An 18098-nucleotide genomic window follows, 5' to 3' on the forward strand; every position below is an offset into this window, starting at 1 on the left:
TTCATTCACTTACTCAGACTTGAAATCGAGTGTAGTTTACAGAGGCTGGGATAGTGACACGGGACAGAGGCACTGTGCTTTATGTATGGTGATGAGGGATCATAAACATGTCTTTTTAATCTGAGGATCATTAAGAAACCCAGTGATAGGGTCCAGTTGCTCATCAGAGAGCACTTCCATTGCTGTGGGGATTGAATACATCCTAAGAACCCTCGGTCATAATTTTAGAAAAAAATGTTCCACTTTCCAGATAATAAAATCCATCTATGACACAGCCCTAAGACATGCAGTTTTTGCGTGTGTTTTTTTCAGGGCTTAAAAACTCAGAGATTAACTTCAGGCAAAATGGTTAAACTGGCAAGAATATTTTGTATTACTGGTTGCTATTTGCCTCACATTTTCAGAGGTTTGGAAAAATCATTAAATAAGAAGAACAAGCTTTATTTATTTACTCATTTATTCAAAAAAAAAAATGCACCGAGGATCTATTTTGTGCCTGGCGTGAAACTAAGCTGTTGGATTTTTAAAATAAAGTGTGGGGTCTGCTCATAAGCAGCTCACAGCAGGGAGGCACGAGAAACCCAGTGTATCCAGGCAGCGAGAAACAGTTCTTACGTGAAGATATTATTTGGGATTCACAAAAGGCTACTTACCCTTAATGCTTGGGAAAGGCTGCACCGTTACTCCATTCTTTCTACTCTCTTTCATTTTCAAATGCTTATGGTGACCATCTGAATTGATTTTTCCACCCCATAAATATGTTCTTTGAAACACTGTTCCAGAAGCTAGGATTTATATGGAGGGATGGAGGGAAATGAGACTAAAGCAACAGGAGAGAAAACACCAGGACAGGCGGCCCCCTCCCTCATGCTAGAGGCCAGTGTGTGGTCCATCCTGCACTATGATTCACTCAAGGGCATGATGACATAATCAAAGTCTGTTTTGGAATAACTACACCAGGATCTGTGGGAAGGATTTTTCTATATTCACTCACATGTAATAAACATATTTACTTAAGCAGTGATGAATGAGAAATGATTAGTCGTGGGACCCATGAGAAGGGGAACCCCAACACTTGCCTGGCCATTTGGTGGTTGCTTCCTGTGGTGAAATGAGAATCCACTTGAGACACAGGGTTAGCCCTCCCTACAGTGTCCCAGCTGTTCAGCCTTTCTGAGTAACTGACATCGGCGCTGTGATATGTCATTGCAATAGCTCAAGGGCCACTCAGTCACATGTGCGTGTGATCTGGAGGCACAAGGATTTAGTCACGCCAACCAGTCTACCTTTGGTAAAGGGCACTCTCATAGGAGCTATCAAAGAAACAGTGCAGGTGGCTTGAGGAGAATTTTGACAAGAATGTAAGCCTTCATAGATATTTTTAATTTATTATGTAAGGCCTCAGAGCTGCTGGCTAGTAGTCAGCCAATGCGGGCAGGTGGGGTTGTTCTACAGAGGTGCAGGGTTGCCACTACACTGTTGTTAAAATATTGCCATATCTTGATGCCAGTTAGAATCGCCTGCTCCCCTGAGCCCTGCAAGGTTCCCATCGCCCACTCCATCACCTTGGGTGTCCTGGCCCCAGGCCTGCCCAGTTTCTTCTCAGTTAAATGTTGACAAGGCAAGAGGTGTAGGGTGTACGTCTCCCATCTGTTCTGCTGGGTCCTGGCCTGTGCCCTTTGATTATTAAATATTTTAGGTAGGTACATTTTGTAATTAGTTCTGAACAAGGATTTTGAAAAGACTCAATGTACACCATTGCTTTTTGTTTGTTTAACTTTTGCTGGTTTTACTGGTTCTCTCTGACCTGCTGCAACTGCATCTGTGAAAGTCATGCTAACGATTGGAGCTTTACTGTCTTGTATGACACAGAAGTGATTCAACCCAAACTCTAGCTGTGCTGAGGTTTAGGTGGTGGAGATAGAGGATAGCCAGAAGGCACTAGAACGGCATGCTACAACTGGAGTATCAGCTAATGTCCCTGATCTGGAGCAACTGTGGATGGCATATTTTTTAAAGGAGTCCAGTAGTTATTCTTAAAGCAACTAATCTGTTAAAAATCCAAGAGGGGCTCCATTAATTGAAGTGGTGAAATACCAAGAGACAAAATAGAGTCAATGCAATTCTCATGAAAATAAATACATACTTTTTTCTTCTAAAGGGAGCACTGATGGTTTATCTAAGAAAGGATGAAGTGTTATGGGGCTACCCCGTGTTGGTATTTTCAGATGATAGATGTCACTAGCTTACCATCTGTTTGACGCCATGCAGGTGTCTCAAATACCGAATGCTCCCCATGAAAGAGCAGGCATATTCTTTTCTTCACCTTTGCTTTCTGGAGCAAGTAGAGGGGAACCATGTACCTAAAGCAAATGCTGCTGAGACCAACAACGCTGCCCTGCAGGAGTTGCGTCCTAGGACTCCTGGGTTTACGTTACCCTGGCATTTAGGAAACGTAAAAATAACAGGAATATAAATAACCGCATGACCTATGAAATTATACATGAGGAATGGGTCCCCGGGCCAGGCCAGCTTGCTGTTTAGGTGTTACACATTCAGCTAATTATAGGAAAGGCAAGCTACACAAGTACAGGGAAAGGAGAAGAATTGGTGTGTGGTGGTATTTTTCCATTATGGCAAGGACAGGATAGACGGCCACAAAAGGATCTGATTAGTGGAATTTAAAAGAACATTGGCACAGCATAATTTTCTATGCATTTTTGGGTCCTGAAACCCTTATTTATACTGACAGTCATTTTTTAGCTTTACTATCAATACCTTCTTCCCCTGCTCAGCGCATATGTTGTTGAAGATATCACTCTATTTCCTGCTTCAGTTGGTGTTTTCTAGCCTCTCCTGGGACTTGGCAGGGAAGTGGGTGGCAGGAGCTAAGAGGAGGGGACAGGGAAGCATTTCCATCCTACCCTACTTGAGCCAGAGCAAGTGTTTGTGGCACTTTCTGCCACGCAAGAGTGTTTAAGACACCAGTTCAAGGGGAATTTCGATCTACTAAAGAGTGGAGATTTCATAAGGGCTTATTAAAAAGGAGGCAGGAATGCTGGGGACCAGCTCTAGCCTTTTAAGGTTAGCAGCATGTAGAGCAATTCTGTTTCCTCCACCCTTTTTAACGGCCACAGTGTCATAGGAACAGATTAGTTAAGAAACAGAAAAAATACAACATTGAAATATAACTATTGTAGAAAGCTGCTGTGTCACAGGAGTAAATGCATGGGAACCTCCTGTTCTGTTGCCAGAAGCCCTCTGCGGATACATTTCTGCAACTATTAGCAAAGGGATGATAATGGTGGATTCACCCCATCAATTACATTTGTGCTGTACAGAAAACAGGGCGCACTATTCATAAACGTACGCATCTCCCCTTTAACGATGCAGCCCTTACTCACATCGTGTATCTCGTTACACAACCCGGCATGCATGTGAAATCGCTTCTTATTTGACTTTAGGATCAGCCCTGTGCCTATGTGGATCCTTACACTTGACCTTTGTCTTTCTCTAGGCCCTAGAGTCTAGGGGCAATATGCCAGATGTTTGGGTTATGCTTTTCTGTATAAGAAAAGGTTTAATTCATTTTGCTATAGCAGAATGCAGGGGTGGGGGTAGGGCTTAGGAGTGATACTGAATTCCTTATTTGTATTTCTTCCCCATGTACAGTAATAACAGGATCTAGAAAAATCAGAGATTTAAAGTGCATTGATTGTTCATTGTATCACAAACTAGATTTGGCCTAACATAAACTAGATGCCAATTTGGGGTCTACGGGATCCTACCCAAATTTAATTGCACACCATTTATGTCTAGCGGTAAGCACAGTCTAGCTGTGACGCCCACATTTTAGAAATGAGAACTTGAGAAGTAGCAGGGCCATGCCAGCCACCTCTCTCAGCGCTTGTACTTTTCCTTAATGCCAAATAGGAAAAAACAAGCACATTCCCTCCGTGCAATAGCCTTTCTGAAGAGGAATTTTCCTATAGACTTGCAGGATGAATTATAGCCAGCGTGAGTAATGAGTTTAAAATGTATTTTCACATTTTTTATGCCTTGCGTGGCCCCTCTCAGTGCTTGAAATCAGTCAAACAGCTATAGTTTGTTTTTCTCCTGCACGACTGAAACCTGGATCCTAGCTTATATGTTTCCAAAATACACTCTAAAATTATCTCAAGTTAAGGTAACTAAGAGAGAAATGTTTTAAAGCATTCTTCTTAAAGAAACACTCAATTGCTCATTCCTTCCTCCTTCTCCTTGACCTTTCTGTGGCATTTGGTACTGTCAGCCTCCCTCTGCCTGCCGTGCAAAGCCCTTCGCCTCTGCCACGCCCCCAGCCGCCCCATGCGCCCCCGCCTCATGCCTGCACCTGCCTGTTTGTATCCACTATCACTTATGTGTCACCTTCTGCCTCCTTACTCATAGGAAAGTCACTTTTCCTGGAAGAAAGCCTCCCTGTTGGGAGATGCCTAAGTCTCTCCTAGACATTTTCTTTTCTGTCCTAATATCTGCTCTTGTTCAAATAACTGCCACAAAGTTTAACCCATGCGATTTCAGAGTCAGCAGCTCCAAACTCATCCTCATCTCCTGGCACCTGACTGGTCCTGACTTAACTCCTTGTCTCTCAACTCAAAACGATCTTTAACTTGGCCCCTCCCTGACTTCCCTGTCCTGCCCATGCCCTAGTCTAAATTCTCTCCGCTTTTCAGTTCTAATCTCTCCTTGAGGCTAATCCAGCTACCCGTATTTTGCTAGATTAATAACTTTTTTAAATAGTCTTTTTCATGCCACGCCCTTACTCTAAATACTGCCTGGAGGTCACTCATGTGATTCCACGTAAACTCCCCCTTCTCAGGGCATAGCTGTGGCAGAGCTGTGGCAGAGCCAGCCTTCTCTCTCTCCTGGGCATGCTCCGTCCTGACTCTCTCGCTTTACACTTTTTACTCCCCTCCCCGCTCCTCAGCACATTCCAGTGTTTTCTCCTCCTGCCCAGGCCCCAAAGGCTCACCTGGCTATTGCATCCCCTCCCACCATGGATTCCTGGGACATTTTGCACAGTTTTTGGTTCAGCCCCTGGTCTTCTGCTGCCTTAGCATTTGCATAGCAGGCGTCATGAAGGCAACCAGCTTTAAGTTGAGTCACCACCCAGAAACCTGAGAAAAGGCACCCATTAAAATGTACCCTGGACGTCTCTCCCACACATGTTGGCATATTATGTGTCAAAGGCTTTAACACACAGACAACAACAACAGCAACAACAAACATTAACTCAGCTGAGTAGGACACAATCCTGCAATGATTATTCTGAATAATTCTTTCCTAAATCCTCAAGAGCGATGTACAGTTGTCACTGGTGCCTCTTCTTGCACTCATTAGTTTGAACCATAAATTCCTGTCATTATTGTGTCTTATCGCCCCTCTAGATATAAGCATTTGGGGGATCTTTTTTTGTTTTGTTTTGTTGTAGATATACATCTCTACAAGCATGTAGTTCAATCTTAGTTTAAAATTTGGACTGTGTAGGACTTAATAAGTACTTGTTGAATCCATAGAGAGATCTCCTAGTTTGGAGAAAGAATGTGGTTGGCTCATGGCTCATCACTCCTCTTTTCTGTATTCAGCTCTCACATGTCACCCAGAGCGGCCACTGGCTCAAGGACATCTGTTTCCCAGAGATGGACTAGCCACTATGCCCTTTGATGTGGAGTGAGTACTTGCTATTGATGTGGAGTGAGTAGTTCACTCAGTCGCTCACTGTCCTCACCATGTATCAGTAGCTGGCCCACGCTTGTGCAAGGAAACTTCTCTCCCCCTAGTATGGAGTGTCTCCCCTCCCCTATAGAATCTTTGAAGTCATTCTGCAAGAGAAATTCTTCTCCTTAGCCTTCGTCTTACCTCTCTTCTCCCCCAAGAAAATTCTACCTCCGTTCCCTCTCCTACATACATGTTCTTACATGAACTTTTGCACACCTTTCATATCAGGGTAAACTTAAAAATACAGTTCTGTGACTGGTGAGGAGTTAGGCCTTTCCTACCTGGACATTGCCCTGATGAAATGCATAGAGCAATGAATCACAGTGTAATGAGAGCCAAAGGCTATGTTGCCTTGTAGCCTTATTCAGTGATTTCATACACTCTTCTCCCAGTGAGTGCTAAGACCTTATACCTGGGACAGGTTCTGTTTATTTTTCCAGATATTTAAGGTTATGCAATTGGGAGAAGGAGTGACTTCTTTAAGAAAAATAATAAAAATGACAAAAATTTAGGGATTAAAGTGGACATTTATTTAAAAGGGGAAAATAAATCAAAGCAAATGACGCATTATTCAGTGCCTAGAACAGTGTCTATACATAGCAGATGCTCAATAAATGCAGGGTGCCCACAAAAATATATATACACCCTTTGAATAATGATTCCAATGGGTTATATCTGAAAAGAAAGAAACATTGGAATTAATTATTCAGAGTGTGTATATACATTTTGGGGACACCCTATATTTGTTGAAAGAGAGAGAAAACTGTGAATAATAAACTATTGCAATTACATTACTATAAAAATTTTGACAGAAAAAAGCTGTCAGATATGCAAATGTTAACTGTGCACTCATTACCCTCTCCCCCTTGGGCCTTGGAAGTGGCTTTTGCTAGTCGGGGTAGGGTCTGGAACTTCCACTCACTAGACTCCTGGTCAACCCACCACTCCCTATCTCCAGCCAGCAAGATTCCAGAGACAACATTTACTGTATTGATTGCAATTTTCTAACATTAGAGATTGTAAAGTCATGTAAAGTAAGAATTTACAAACTTAAATATGTATGGATCTTGCATATTGGTAGGAAAGTAATCAAATGTTTATCAATGGGAATTGGGAGGACAATACTGAAGACGTGAATCTTCACATTGTGGACCAGGATATTTCTATCTGTATGTCTTTTCTTCCACGTGTTAACACTCTGAGGGAGAAAGAGAGCAGCTCTAGCCTTTTGAATAAGTAGAGAAATCTCACCTCACACAATGGGATATTTCCCTTACCCTGTAATTTTAAATAAGTAGAGATTAGAAATCAAAGGCATATTATTAACAATGGAAATCCTTTCATATGTCCCCAATAATCTCATGTGAGTGGGGCAAAATTATTACTGTGATACATGATTTCTCCACAGTTGTTCACATGAGTTTTTCGGTTAGAAAACTTGTCAATTATTTTAGTTACAAAAAGTATAATTCCTTTCAGAAAAGGAAATTTCTATAGCAGTGTTGTTGTAATGATTTATTCATTTTTTTCTTTCCCTCTTTCTTTCAAAAATATGTGTTGCACACAGGCTGTGGGCAGGCACTGTTCTAGGCGGTGACATTGCATTTGAGCTCATGGTGCAGACATTCCACAGGGAGGAGACAGAAAACAAATAAACAATTGAAATTAAATGTGTCCCACAGTGAGGACTCTGTAGAAAAACCAAACAGGAAGTGGGAGCAGGAATGGACCTGGGACAGGGAGAGGGTGCTGTTTTCTAGAAGGAGGTCTGGAAGGCCTTTCTGCTAGGGGAGGTTTGAGCAGAGTCCCATGCACCATAGAGAGAAGATGAAGCTGAGTGAGGGATACAGGGGTGGCATGTAGTTGGGAGCAGGGAATCAAGGTATGGAGGGTCTCTCAGTTTCAGGAAACATTTGGACCTTAATCCACAGAAAATGAGCAACCAGTGGAGAGACTGGAGTGGGGAAATGAAGTGATCTGACTTAGGTCTTATAATGGGCTTTCTCAGCCTCAGCACTGTTGACATTCTGGGCCAGATCATTCTTCGTCGTCAGGGAGGGGACTGTTCTATACATTGTAGGGTGTTTTGTAGCATCCCTGCTGTCTACCCACTAGATGCCAGTAGTGTCCCCCTCCCCCATTGTGACAACCAGACATTGCCAAATGTTGCTCAGAGGTGGGAGGGTGGGGAAGGGTGGGGTGGCAATATCACCTCCTATAGAAAACCACAGTTTCAAAGGATCACACCCACCCAAGCAGGATATTTTAGTTCTATAAAAACTAAAACAGGACAACTGATTTTTTTTTTTGTATTCACATTTAGAGATTTGCTCAAACTCTCTCACTAGATTAAAATTTAACTTAAAATGTGCCTTCTGTGCTTGCTTGTATTTAATAGCCCTATCCTAATGTAAGGCCAAGACTATCTTTGAGTCAATCCCAATGTGATTTATTTCTCCCATACCTGTAAAAACAACACCAGGCAGGGGCCACAGAGAAATCCTGTGTATAGGCTAAGAGAAACCAGTATGGGTATTTGAATCAACCAATGTTACAACATACCTGACCGAAGGATGCCCTGAGTGACACAAACCACTGATTTCACAAGATGTAGAGATGGAGAAATGACTCAGACATACCTTAAATCATCATTCAGGATCTTACAGTTCTCACTTCTCTACTTGTTTGCTTAGATTCCTTGAGAATCTCAAATATTTCCTTTTGGTGTGACCGACTTTTCTTCACCCTCAAAACCCTGAAAGCCACTGCTTGGAGGCATGAACAAACTTGATGACTCTGTTTGCTCTGTATTATTCCTTTGAAAAGTCTCCATAAAATATGCATCTTGTGTGTGCACTTTTATAACCAAGGCTTTTTCAGATTTAATGCCCACGTCCTCTCGATTTGTCATTGTTATAATTTCCTCAGTGCTTACCTACAGGGTAATGGGCATACTTTTGACCAGGGACATTGCAACCATTCATGCTCTAAACTGACACTTTACAACAAAATCAAATTATTGAGAATTTCTGCAATTTACCCACATTGTGACTGAATCGAGATATTAACAAGTTTGGGCACAGATGCTTTTATGTGTTTGAATCTAACTTGGAGTAGGGTGTTTGTGAGCTAAGGCTGACACAGAATTTACTATGCTAAGAACCCTCTAGTTAAAATTAATGAGTAAGGATAACCCCAGAGTGGGGACGCATATATTGATGTTGCAATTCTAGTTAGGTGGCTCAAGTACAACTTTTCAGATCTGAGTTCATTACCACTGAGGATGGGTGATAAAGCCACAGAAAGGAAGCTACCTTATCCTCTTACACCAGCACATGAAATAAGGAGGGAAGACTTTACATAAGGGGTCAGGCACAGGAATGAGTGTGGGTGGATGGTGGAGCCCTTCATGCCTTAGTCTGAATTCATCTGCAACCCTAACTAATTGTGAAATGTTTGCATGTAGATTAACCTCCACAAGCCTCAATGACCTCATCTTGAAAATAGGCACGATAGTGACAGCTCCTCAGAATTGTTAGGAAAATAAGAGCTAAGTCAAGTATCATATCTAGCAGGGATTAGAGCATAATAAACACTCAGCAGACGGTAATTATTGTAAAAGCAATGTGAATAATAATCATTAGGCTGGCCATTAATTCTTAGCTTACATTAAGAAAGACATTCCCTTATTCCAATCCAGAGCCACCCTTGAGTAGACATATGCTTTTAATATAAGCATAGAAAGAAAACCTTAGTATATAATGTAAGGGTCACAGTTTATTGTGACAAATTTAAAAACATTTATTGGCATCCTAGCTGGTTTGGCTCAATGGATGCAGCTTCGCCTGAGAACTGAAGGCTCCAGGGTTCAATTCAGGTCAAGGGCACATACCTTGAGGGCGTGAGGCAATCAATCCATGTGTCTCTCTCACATGGATGTTCCTCTCTCTGCCTCTCCCCCTCCCTTCCACTCTCTCTAAAAAAGTCAATGGAAAAATATCTTCAGGTGAGGATTAACAAAAAAATAAATAAAAATTAAAAATAATTAAAAATAAGAACATCTATTGGCTACAATTTCACCTGCTGATCTGAAATGTGAAAAGATTTTTTAAACTTTACTAGCAAAAGTGGAGGTCTTGACTATAATTTAAATATATCAGTTGTTGATGAGATAGAAATTAAGAGGAAAGCTCTCATCAAATACTCATGCCGAGACACAGTGTCTCAGAGGGTTGAGTCTTGTAGCACCACACGTAAGAGGACTGTCCCCATTTACCTAGGGAGGTTCTCCCTACTTCATACCCTTTTGTCATAACCTCCCTCTGCACTGAGAACCAAAGCTAAACTCTGCCTGCCTGCCGTGGCCTCACCAGCCCTGGGTAATAGGTATATCCTCCTTTCTCACCTACTGTTTGCTTCCACGTGCCCAGCTCCTTAGTACCTGGTTTCTTGGAAAAGGTGAGCTCTTTCGTGTTTGAGACCTTTAGACATGGGGGAGTTTCTCTATCAACACAGTTGCTTGTTTCCCTCCTTTTTCTCTGAGCCTTACTGCAACTTCCTAGGTATGTTTCCTGATCCATGCTTTCTGAAAATGTTGGCTGCCTACCCTCACTTCCCTGTAAGTTTTCTACCCAGCTGGGATTTCACCACTTTTAATTATCTACTTGTTTCTTTGCTTGTTTGTCTATTGTCAAACTGGCCAGTAAGCTCCAAGCTGCCTATGATATTCATTATTGTATCTCCGGCACTTGGAGGGAGGGTGTTGGGCACATGGTGGGCACTCAATAAACAACTGAATTAAAGAAACGGAAAAAAAATTAGTCTTAAAGAGAGATAAAAGTTGGTGAATGTCTGTATCTTGAAACGACTTTAAAATAAAACTTGATTTACTAACTTTCCAAAGACTAAAAAGGAACAATGACCAAATAGAGTTGACCAAATTGAATAGATATTCTTTCAGTTACAGCCTTCTTGGTGATTGCTTATTGTCAAGAGCTGAGATCACCCAACCTCAAGGGCATCATTGTTCTTATGCACATTGGCTTGACCAAAGCCTTTTAAGTATAAGGAGCCAGGAGCTGCAATGGTTCCCTGGATCATTGAAATATAAAGCCTTCTCCTTGATTTTCAAAGACCTGTTCATTTTGCCTTCATTCTAACTGTCTAGCATTTTCTACTCTAAACCTTAGCAAGCCTTCCTGTTTAGGCAGCTGGATTCCTCCTTGTGCTGGACATTATTTACTGGTACATGAGTGGCCACTGCACTGTGGGTGATCAGAACAAGATCCTCACTGGAGGGTAAGGAAGAGGCAGGGTTGTTGAGTGGAGAGCACATTCCAGGCAGAGGGAATGCATAGACCAAAGCACTGAAATGCGAGTCGATATAGAGCAGTTGGGAAAATGTCCATCTGGGAAAATGGCCTGTAGTGCTATTGAGTATGAGTCTCAGGGGCAAGGAGAGAGAATGTCCAGGAGGAAGAGTTAGAAAGGATTGAGCTAAGCTCTAGAGGGCTGCCTGGTTTGCCTCCTTCCTTCTTCTTTTCCTTCCTCTCTCCCTCCCTCTTATATCCCTCCTTATTGTCCCTATTTCCTTCCTTGGGATTTAAACAGCAATTCATTGAAATGACATAGCCTAATTTGTCTTCTCGTGAAAAACAAAACCTGAACAATTGATAGAATACATAGATTAAAGTTCTGTTCTACCTCTTTCCACCTTAACTCCCTTTTCAGCAATACAGGGATAGCCTTTCGGCCTATTGAAGTCCTGGTTATGGGGATCATGGCTGATAAACTCTTCTTCCCCAAGTAAAGTATAAAAATAACATTATGACTTTGAATAATTTGTTAGCCTAAAACTTCAGACAGGCCTAACTATAGACAGCCATAATCTACTGTGTACCAACAGACAAAGAACAGAATGAGCACGGATATCCTTGATATTAAGCAATAATCTCCAAGTAAGTTGGAGTTTTTTTGAGGTCCCTGGGGAAGCAAGAGCCAATCCCTATATGCCTGGCCAATCTGGGAAGAGAACCTGACTTTGGGGATGGGAGGGGTTGGGGAGAGCCGGTCTGACACCATGATGACAAATGTGCTTCATTTGTACATTCTCGTAGACCCTGCCTAAGGATGATACTATCCTTATGTAAACATCAACCTCAGTTAGACATTGTTCCAAACCTTAGTGTTTGTTATATTTTACTTTATTATTAATACATAGTTTTAAAAAATCCTTATTGGGCTTTTTAGCCTAATTTGGACAATGATTTCTGTTTGCATATCTGAGAGCATTCAACTTGAGACATACAATACCATGTAAGTAATTTTTGTTAGAATAAAGTATAGAATAAAGAGGTAAGGATTTGAAGTTTAATATTCCTATGGATAATAACACATTTTACACTTATATTGAAAATATATTTCTTATTTTATTCCAAAGCTGTAAGATTGCTTCAGCTCTGCTCAGTTTAATAATTCAGAAACTGAATTCAAAGACATAATTATTGCCATACTTTTAGGAAATAGATTTCTCAAATGGTCAGCGCTATAACAATAAGTGACATATGACATCAAAAATTCCTTATAGACATGTTTGAAAATAAAAAATTATCAAATTTATTTTCACCACTTAGTTTAACAATGTTTGTTAAATATGGTATAGGCCATTGTATTTAACAATGCTTTGGCAAAATTTGAAAAAATATTTTGTAGGCCATAAATTTGAATAAGTATTGTTACTAAGTTATCATTTTAAATGTAATTAATGATTTGATAAGTTCATTATTCCATTTCAGTATTTTATTCAACATATTCAGTCTACTTTAACAGAAAAGAATAATCACTTCTAAAATTTATCTTAGGTTTTGAAACTAACATGAACCTGACTAGCCGAGATGATCCCGGTACATCAGAGATCGAACCAGAGACTCAAGATAGGAATGCAAATAACCATGGAATTCAATTATCTAATTCACTCTGCAGTGCTGTCGCTACTGAAAATGGCAATTCCGTCTCAAATGGTAAGCACATCTTAAACTCAGTACTAAATAGATAAATTTTAAATTGTATCAACTCCAAATTTTAAATTGAAGAACGGATTTAAAACATAAAAATGAAGTAGGCTTAAAAAGTGGAAAACAGTAGCTAAGTGGTTAAAGCATTAGCCCATGGATCAAATAGTTAAGGGTTTGATTACCGGTCAAAGGCACGTACCTAGGTTGCAGGTTGGATCCCTGGCCTCTGTAGGAGTGAGTGTCAGAGGCAGCCAATCCATGTGCCTCTCTTACATTGATGTTTCTCTCTCCCTCCCTCCTTGCCACTCTCTAAAAATCAATGGAAAAAAATATCCTCGGGTGAAGATTAACAATAAAAAAAAAAGAAAATAGAAGGTAAACTATGAAACATCTCTGTGGGGCATATTGACAACACATTATAGGATAAATCAAAGAACTAAAATCATTTTCAGTATTAAATGACTTTCCAGAAATGTTTATGGAGAATTGGATCTATGAGAACCAGCATAAAATGAGACTTATACTGAGCAGAAGGAGTTTAAATCACTCTTTTTCTTCTCATACCTAAAAAGTATGAAGGGAAAATAATATTGAAGGCATGGTAAACACCAAACTGGCTTTAAGTGTTTAATTGGATTATATGAATACATCATTTGGAAATTGGCTTGACTGTATGTATCCAAAAGTTTCCTAATAGTAGCTTAAACAAATAACTTATTTCTCTCACACATAAAAGAGCCCCAGGGCTTCTAATAATGGTTAATGAAAAGATTCAGTCCAACCCATTTCTGAGAATATCCAAAAACATGTCAAATAGAAATGTTTAAATTTGTGTAATCTGATCCACTGCACTAGAAATCTAAGGCAGTGAATCACTGGAAGGGAATGACAGAGTGAGTGAGAAATGCGATGGAAGCCAAGCAAAGAACCCCATGTAGTCTGAGCTTCTCTCCAAGGGATGTTTGGGGCACTCACCTCGTGCAGAGAAGACTGGGCTGTGCTTCTGACTGCCTCCTGGGACCGAGGGGCCAGACTGAGTCTGGAGTCTGCCACGGTCAGGGGGTGGGGCCTTGAAGTGTCCATCCTAAGGATCAATTGAATCAGAATCAGGAACCACATCACCTATGAATCATCTCAATCCAACCTCAAGGACTGATATGACCCACAGGTACCTGAGAGAAAACAGTTTATATATATAAATATCATCCTACACTTCAATTCAATACATAGTCAAAAAGTACCAGGCACAAAATAAGCTGAAAAATATTCTAAGCAGAAATAGCAGTCAATTGCAGTATATCCATGGCTGCTCAAAAGACCAGACTTCAAATGCACATTCTTTAAAATAAGTGTGTTTACTATGCCCAGGGAGATAAAAGATTGAGAATTTCAGCAGAAATGGGAAACAATAAAAACATGTCAAATGGAAATTCTGAAATTAAAAAATACAGTCATAAAATTAAGTATAATGGAGGATGAGTTTAAAGTTAATTAGACACAGTCATTTAAAAATAAAAACCTGGGGCAGTGAAAGATAACTCAGAAAATATGCAGAATGAGACACAAAGAAGCACAGAAGAAGAATGGAAATTCCAGGAAATGGTTTTGAGGCATAAAGGATACAGTCAGGGAGGAGGACGATTGGAATCCTAGGGAAAGAAGAGAAGGTACATGGGCAAGAAAAAAGATTTGGTGAGAAATGTTAGAGAATTCCCGATGCTGATGAAAGCATCAAGACATAGACTTGAGTTGGCAGTTCCCTAGGAAGTTTAACATACACTTTCTGTATGACCCACCAATCCCACTCCTGGGTATTTATTTACCCAACGGAAATGAAAACAGTGTCCACACAAACACCTGAATGCAAATGCTTGTGCCTGAATTCATAATCCCTAACCCTGGAAATAAAGTTTTCTTCAACTGGTGCCTAGGTTGTATTAGCTACCTAATGCTGTGTAAAAATTACCTCCCCCTCCCCAAACTTGGAGGCTACATACTACAACAAACAGCTATTATTGTCCAGTTTTTTGGGTGAGGAATCTGGATGTGGCTGAGCTGATTGCCTTTGGTACAAAGTCCCTTGTGAGATAGCTATCAGCTCTCAGCCAAAACTATAGTCAGCTTGACACTTGGTTGACGGATGGTCCATTTTCAAGGTTACTCACATGGGCCCTGGGAGTCCTCAGAAGATCCACTTCCCTGCTCACTTACATGGGCTTCTCCATAGAGTGGCCTCGCAGCAGGGCAGGTGGCTTCCCCCAGAGCAAGCAATCCACAATAGCCAGAAAGAATACCCGTGAGGGAAGCCACTGTCTTTCCACAGCCTATTCTTGGATGGGACATTGTTAGAAGAAAGTTATATATTCAGTCCACTAGATAGGAGGCGACTATATGAGGTGTGAGTGCCTAGAGTGGACCCATTTGGGGCTATTTTTCAGGCTGACCAACTGGCAGCACCAGGAAAAACTCTGCAATAAAAAACCATGAACTATTATACGTCACCAAATGGATGAATCTCAAACACATTGCACTAAGTGAAAAAAAGTTAGAATCTGAAGACTATAAGTGTGATTCCATTTATATGACATTTTGGAAAAGGCAACACTATTGGACAGAAAACATGAGTGGTTGCTAGAGGGCTGGATATAGCACAGGGAGCAGAGGACGGACTGCTGTCTTAGTCAGTTCTGGCTGCTGTGACAAAATGCCAAAGACAGGGTGACTAGTCAACAGCAGAAATGTATTGCTCACATTTCTGGAGGCTACACGTCCCAGATCAGGGTGCCAGCATAGTCAGGTTCTGGGGAGGGCTCTCTTTCAGGTTGCAGACTGCTGACTGCCCACTTCTATGTCTCCCAGGGCAGAAGGGCCCGGGAGCTCTCTGGGGACCCTTTTTTAAGGGCGCTAATCCCATTCATAAGAGCTCTGCCCTCATGACCTAGTGTCCTTCCAGAGGACCCACCTTCCACCTGCCATCACCTTGGGGAGTAGGATTTCAACATGGGGGGACACAGACATTCAGACCACAATGAACTACAGAGGATATATGGTGCTATTGACAAACAGGAATGCATGTGTTCCTATAAATCCACAGATGTGTGCATCTAATAAGGGTGGCTCTTTCTCTCTGTAAATGTGATTTTGGTACAAATAGAAAAGAAAATATGCAAAACCTGAGTAGAATAAATAGAAAGAAAAATGCTCCTAGTCATATTGGTGGTAAAATAAAGACCAAGCCTGAGTCTTAAAAGCAGCCAGCAGTTGAAAAGACAAAATACCTTCAAAGGAGTAACAAAGTCCAAAGACAATGAAAGGACATAGTTAACATGTCAAGTAAAATAACTGCCAATCCAGAATTTATAAGCAATAAAAAAACTCATAAGAATGAAGGGGAGTTAGAATATTTGTGAAAAAAAAAAACTGAAGAATTAAACATGGGCAGACTCAAAATGTTCAGAGATTCAAAGAGGAATACAGAACAATTTTTAAAAGTCAGTGAGGTCAGGAGAGGGTAAAAGACAATATTTAATATTCTAAACCAATTTCAAAGGTAACCACTGAAAGAATAATAGTGGGGTATATAATTCCCAACTAATAGAGTAAAATATAATAATAAAAAGTCAATTAATCAAAAGTATGGCCAAAGAAGGGAGGGGAGGGGGAAGTAAAATAGAAATATCTGAAAGGTTCCACAAATAGAAAGGCCTTAGATGGTAGATAAGAAAGCATATATGAAAATAGTTAAACATAATTGAATCACATGAACTTTAAAAGACTCTCATCTTGTATAAGTTCACATTAAAAATAAGTTGATTAAGATATTTTACAACCTAAGATTTCTAAAGAATATGTTAAACATAAGGATAATGAAATGTTAATGTAAAGAAATAGAAAATGAAAAGATTCACCATGAACATATTTTAAAACAATTGTCATCTATTTTGAAATTAAAAACTACATATCTGTTACACACACATACACACACGTACCGTTTTAACTAATGACAATAAAAATGTAACAGAATTTGTGGGGTGCTGCTAACCCCTTAATCAATGGAAATTTATAGCTTTATGCATATTATAGCAAAAGAACAAAGACTGAAAAGCAGTGTTAAAAATGTCGACAAGTTAGAAACAAATATTAAACATCAAGAAAATGGAAGGAGCCCTAACCAGTTTTGCTCAGTGGATAGAGCATCAGCCTGTGGACTGAAGGGTCTCAGGTTTGATTCTGGTCAAGGGCATGTTCCAGAGTTGCAGGCTTGATCCTTGGCACCAGACTGGGCCTTGTGGGAGGCAACCAATCGATTTGTCTCTCTAACATCAATGCATCAATGTCTCTCTCTCTCTCTCACTCTCTCTCTCTCTCTCTCTCTCTTTCTCTCTCCTCCTTCCCTCCCTCCTTCCCTTCTACTCTCTTAAAAAAAAGGAAGGAAAGATGTAATAAAGATAAGGAAATAAGTTATTGAAATACAAAACAAACAATAAAGCTGAAAGTTGGTTCTTTGGAAAAAATGTTTTTGAAACATGAATAAAATGATAATTCTCTTACAAAAGCAATAGAGAAATAAAGTGGACACAATAGCCAATGCTAGGAATGACAAGGGGGATCTACCACAGATCTTGCAGAAATTAAAAAATAAGAAGAATAAATTGTGAACATATTTATGCCAAAAACAATGTGTAAATTTGGATGAACAGATATATATCTCACAAAAGAACAATACAACCAACGAAAATGGAGAAAAGTAATAGGAAAGCTACTTGCCACTTGTTGGCCTTCAGCTGAGGGTAAGCCGGGTTCCAGAGGCAACTTGGAATATGCCTGGTCTCCTGACAGTTGCCTTGTTTGAATGTCACAGGAAAGTTGGTTGGTGCATCCCTAATGCTCTCCCTGTGCTTCTAAGTTGTAAATAATTGTATGAGATTACTTCACACATTTTCTGCTTATTGCTTTATATCAGAATATTTTCAGATATAACTGGTAAGGTGGTAAAAAAAATAGAAAGCTGAATAATAATGTAAATATTAAATTAATTTGTAATTGAATACTTTTTTACAAAAACAAACAAACAAACAAAAAAACCCAGCTCTAGGCCCAAATAGCTTTTCTGGTAATTTCTCCCAAAATTCTAAAGATGAAATAATGCCGGTGTTACACAAACTCTTCCAGAGGCTAGGAATAAGGAAAGATAAAGCGGAGGTGGGGGTGTGGGGGCGGGGAGGGTAGGACCAACAACTCTTCCAGCTTTTGCAAATAGCTACTTAGTTTATGACAACCATGGCATTGAAGGACACAGGGGGAAGCATAATCAGCTACTATCCACAT

General features: G+C 40.3%; 1 protein-coding gene across 1 annotated transcript in view; it reads left to right on the forward strand.

Moving 5' to 3' along the window:
- The window catches only part of MYO16 (myosin XVI), a 424936-nt gene that overhangs the window by 362505 nt on the left and 44333 nt on the right, over positions 1 to 18098 (forward strand). The window contains exon 32 of the mRNA XM_059685100.1: positions 12618 to 12776. Coding sequence (XP_059541083.1) covers positions 12618 to 12776 — 159 coding nt within the window. The remainder of the gene's footprint in view (positions 1 to 12617; positions 12777 to 18098) is intronic.

Source organism: Myotis daubentonii, chromosome 2, assembly GCF_963259705.1.
Source record: "Myotis daubentonii chromosome 2, mMyoDau2.1, whole genome shotgun sequence".
Lineage (NCBI taxonomy): Eukaryota > Metazoa > Chordata > Mammalia > Chiroptera > Vespertilionidae > Myotis > Myotis daubentonii.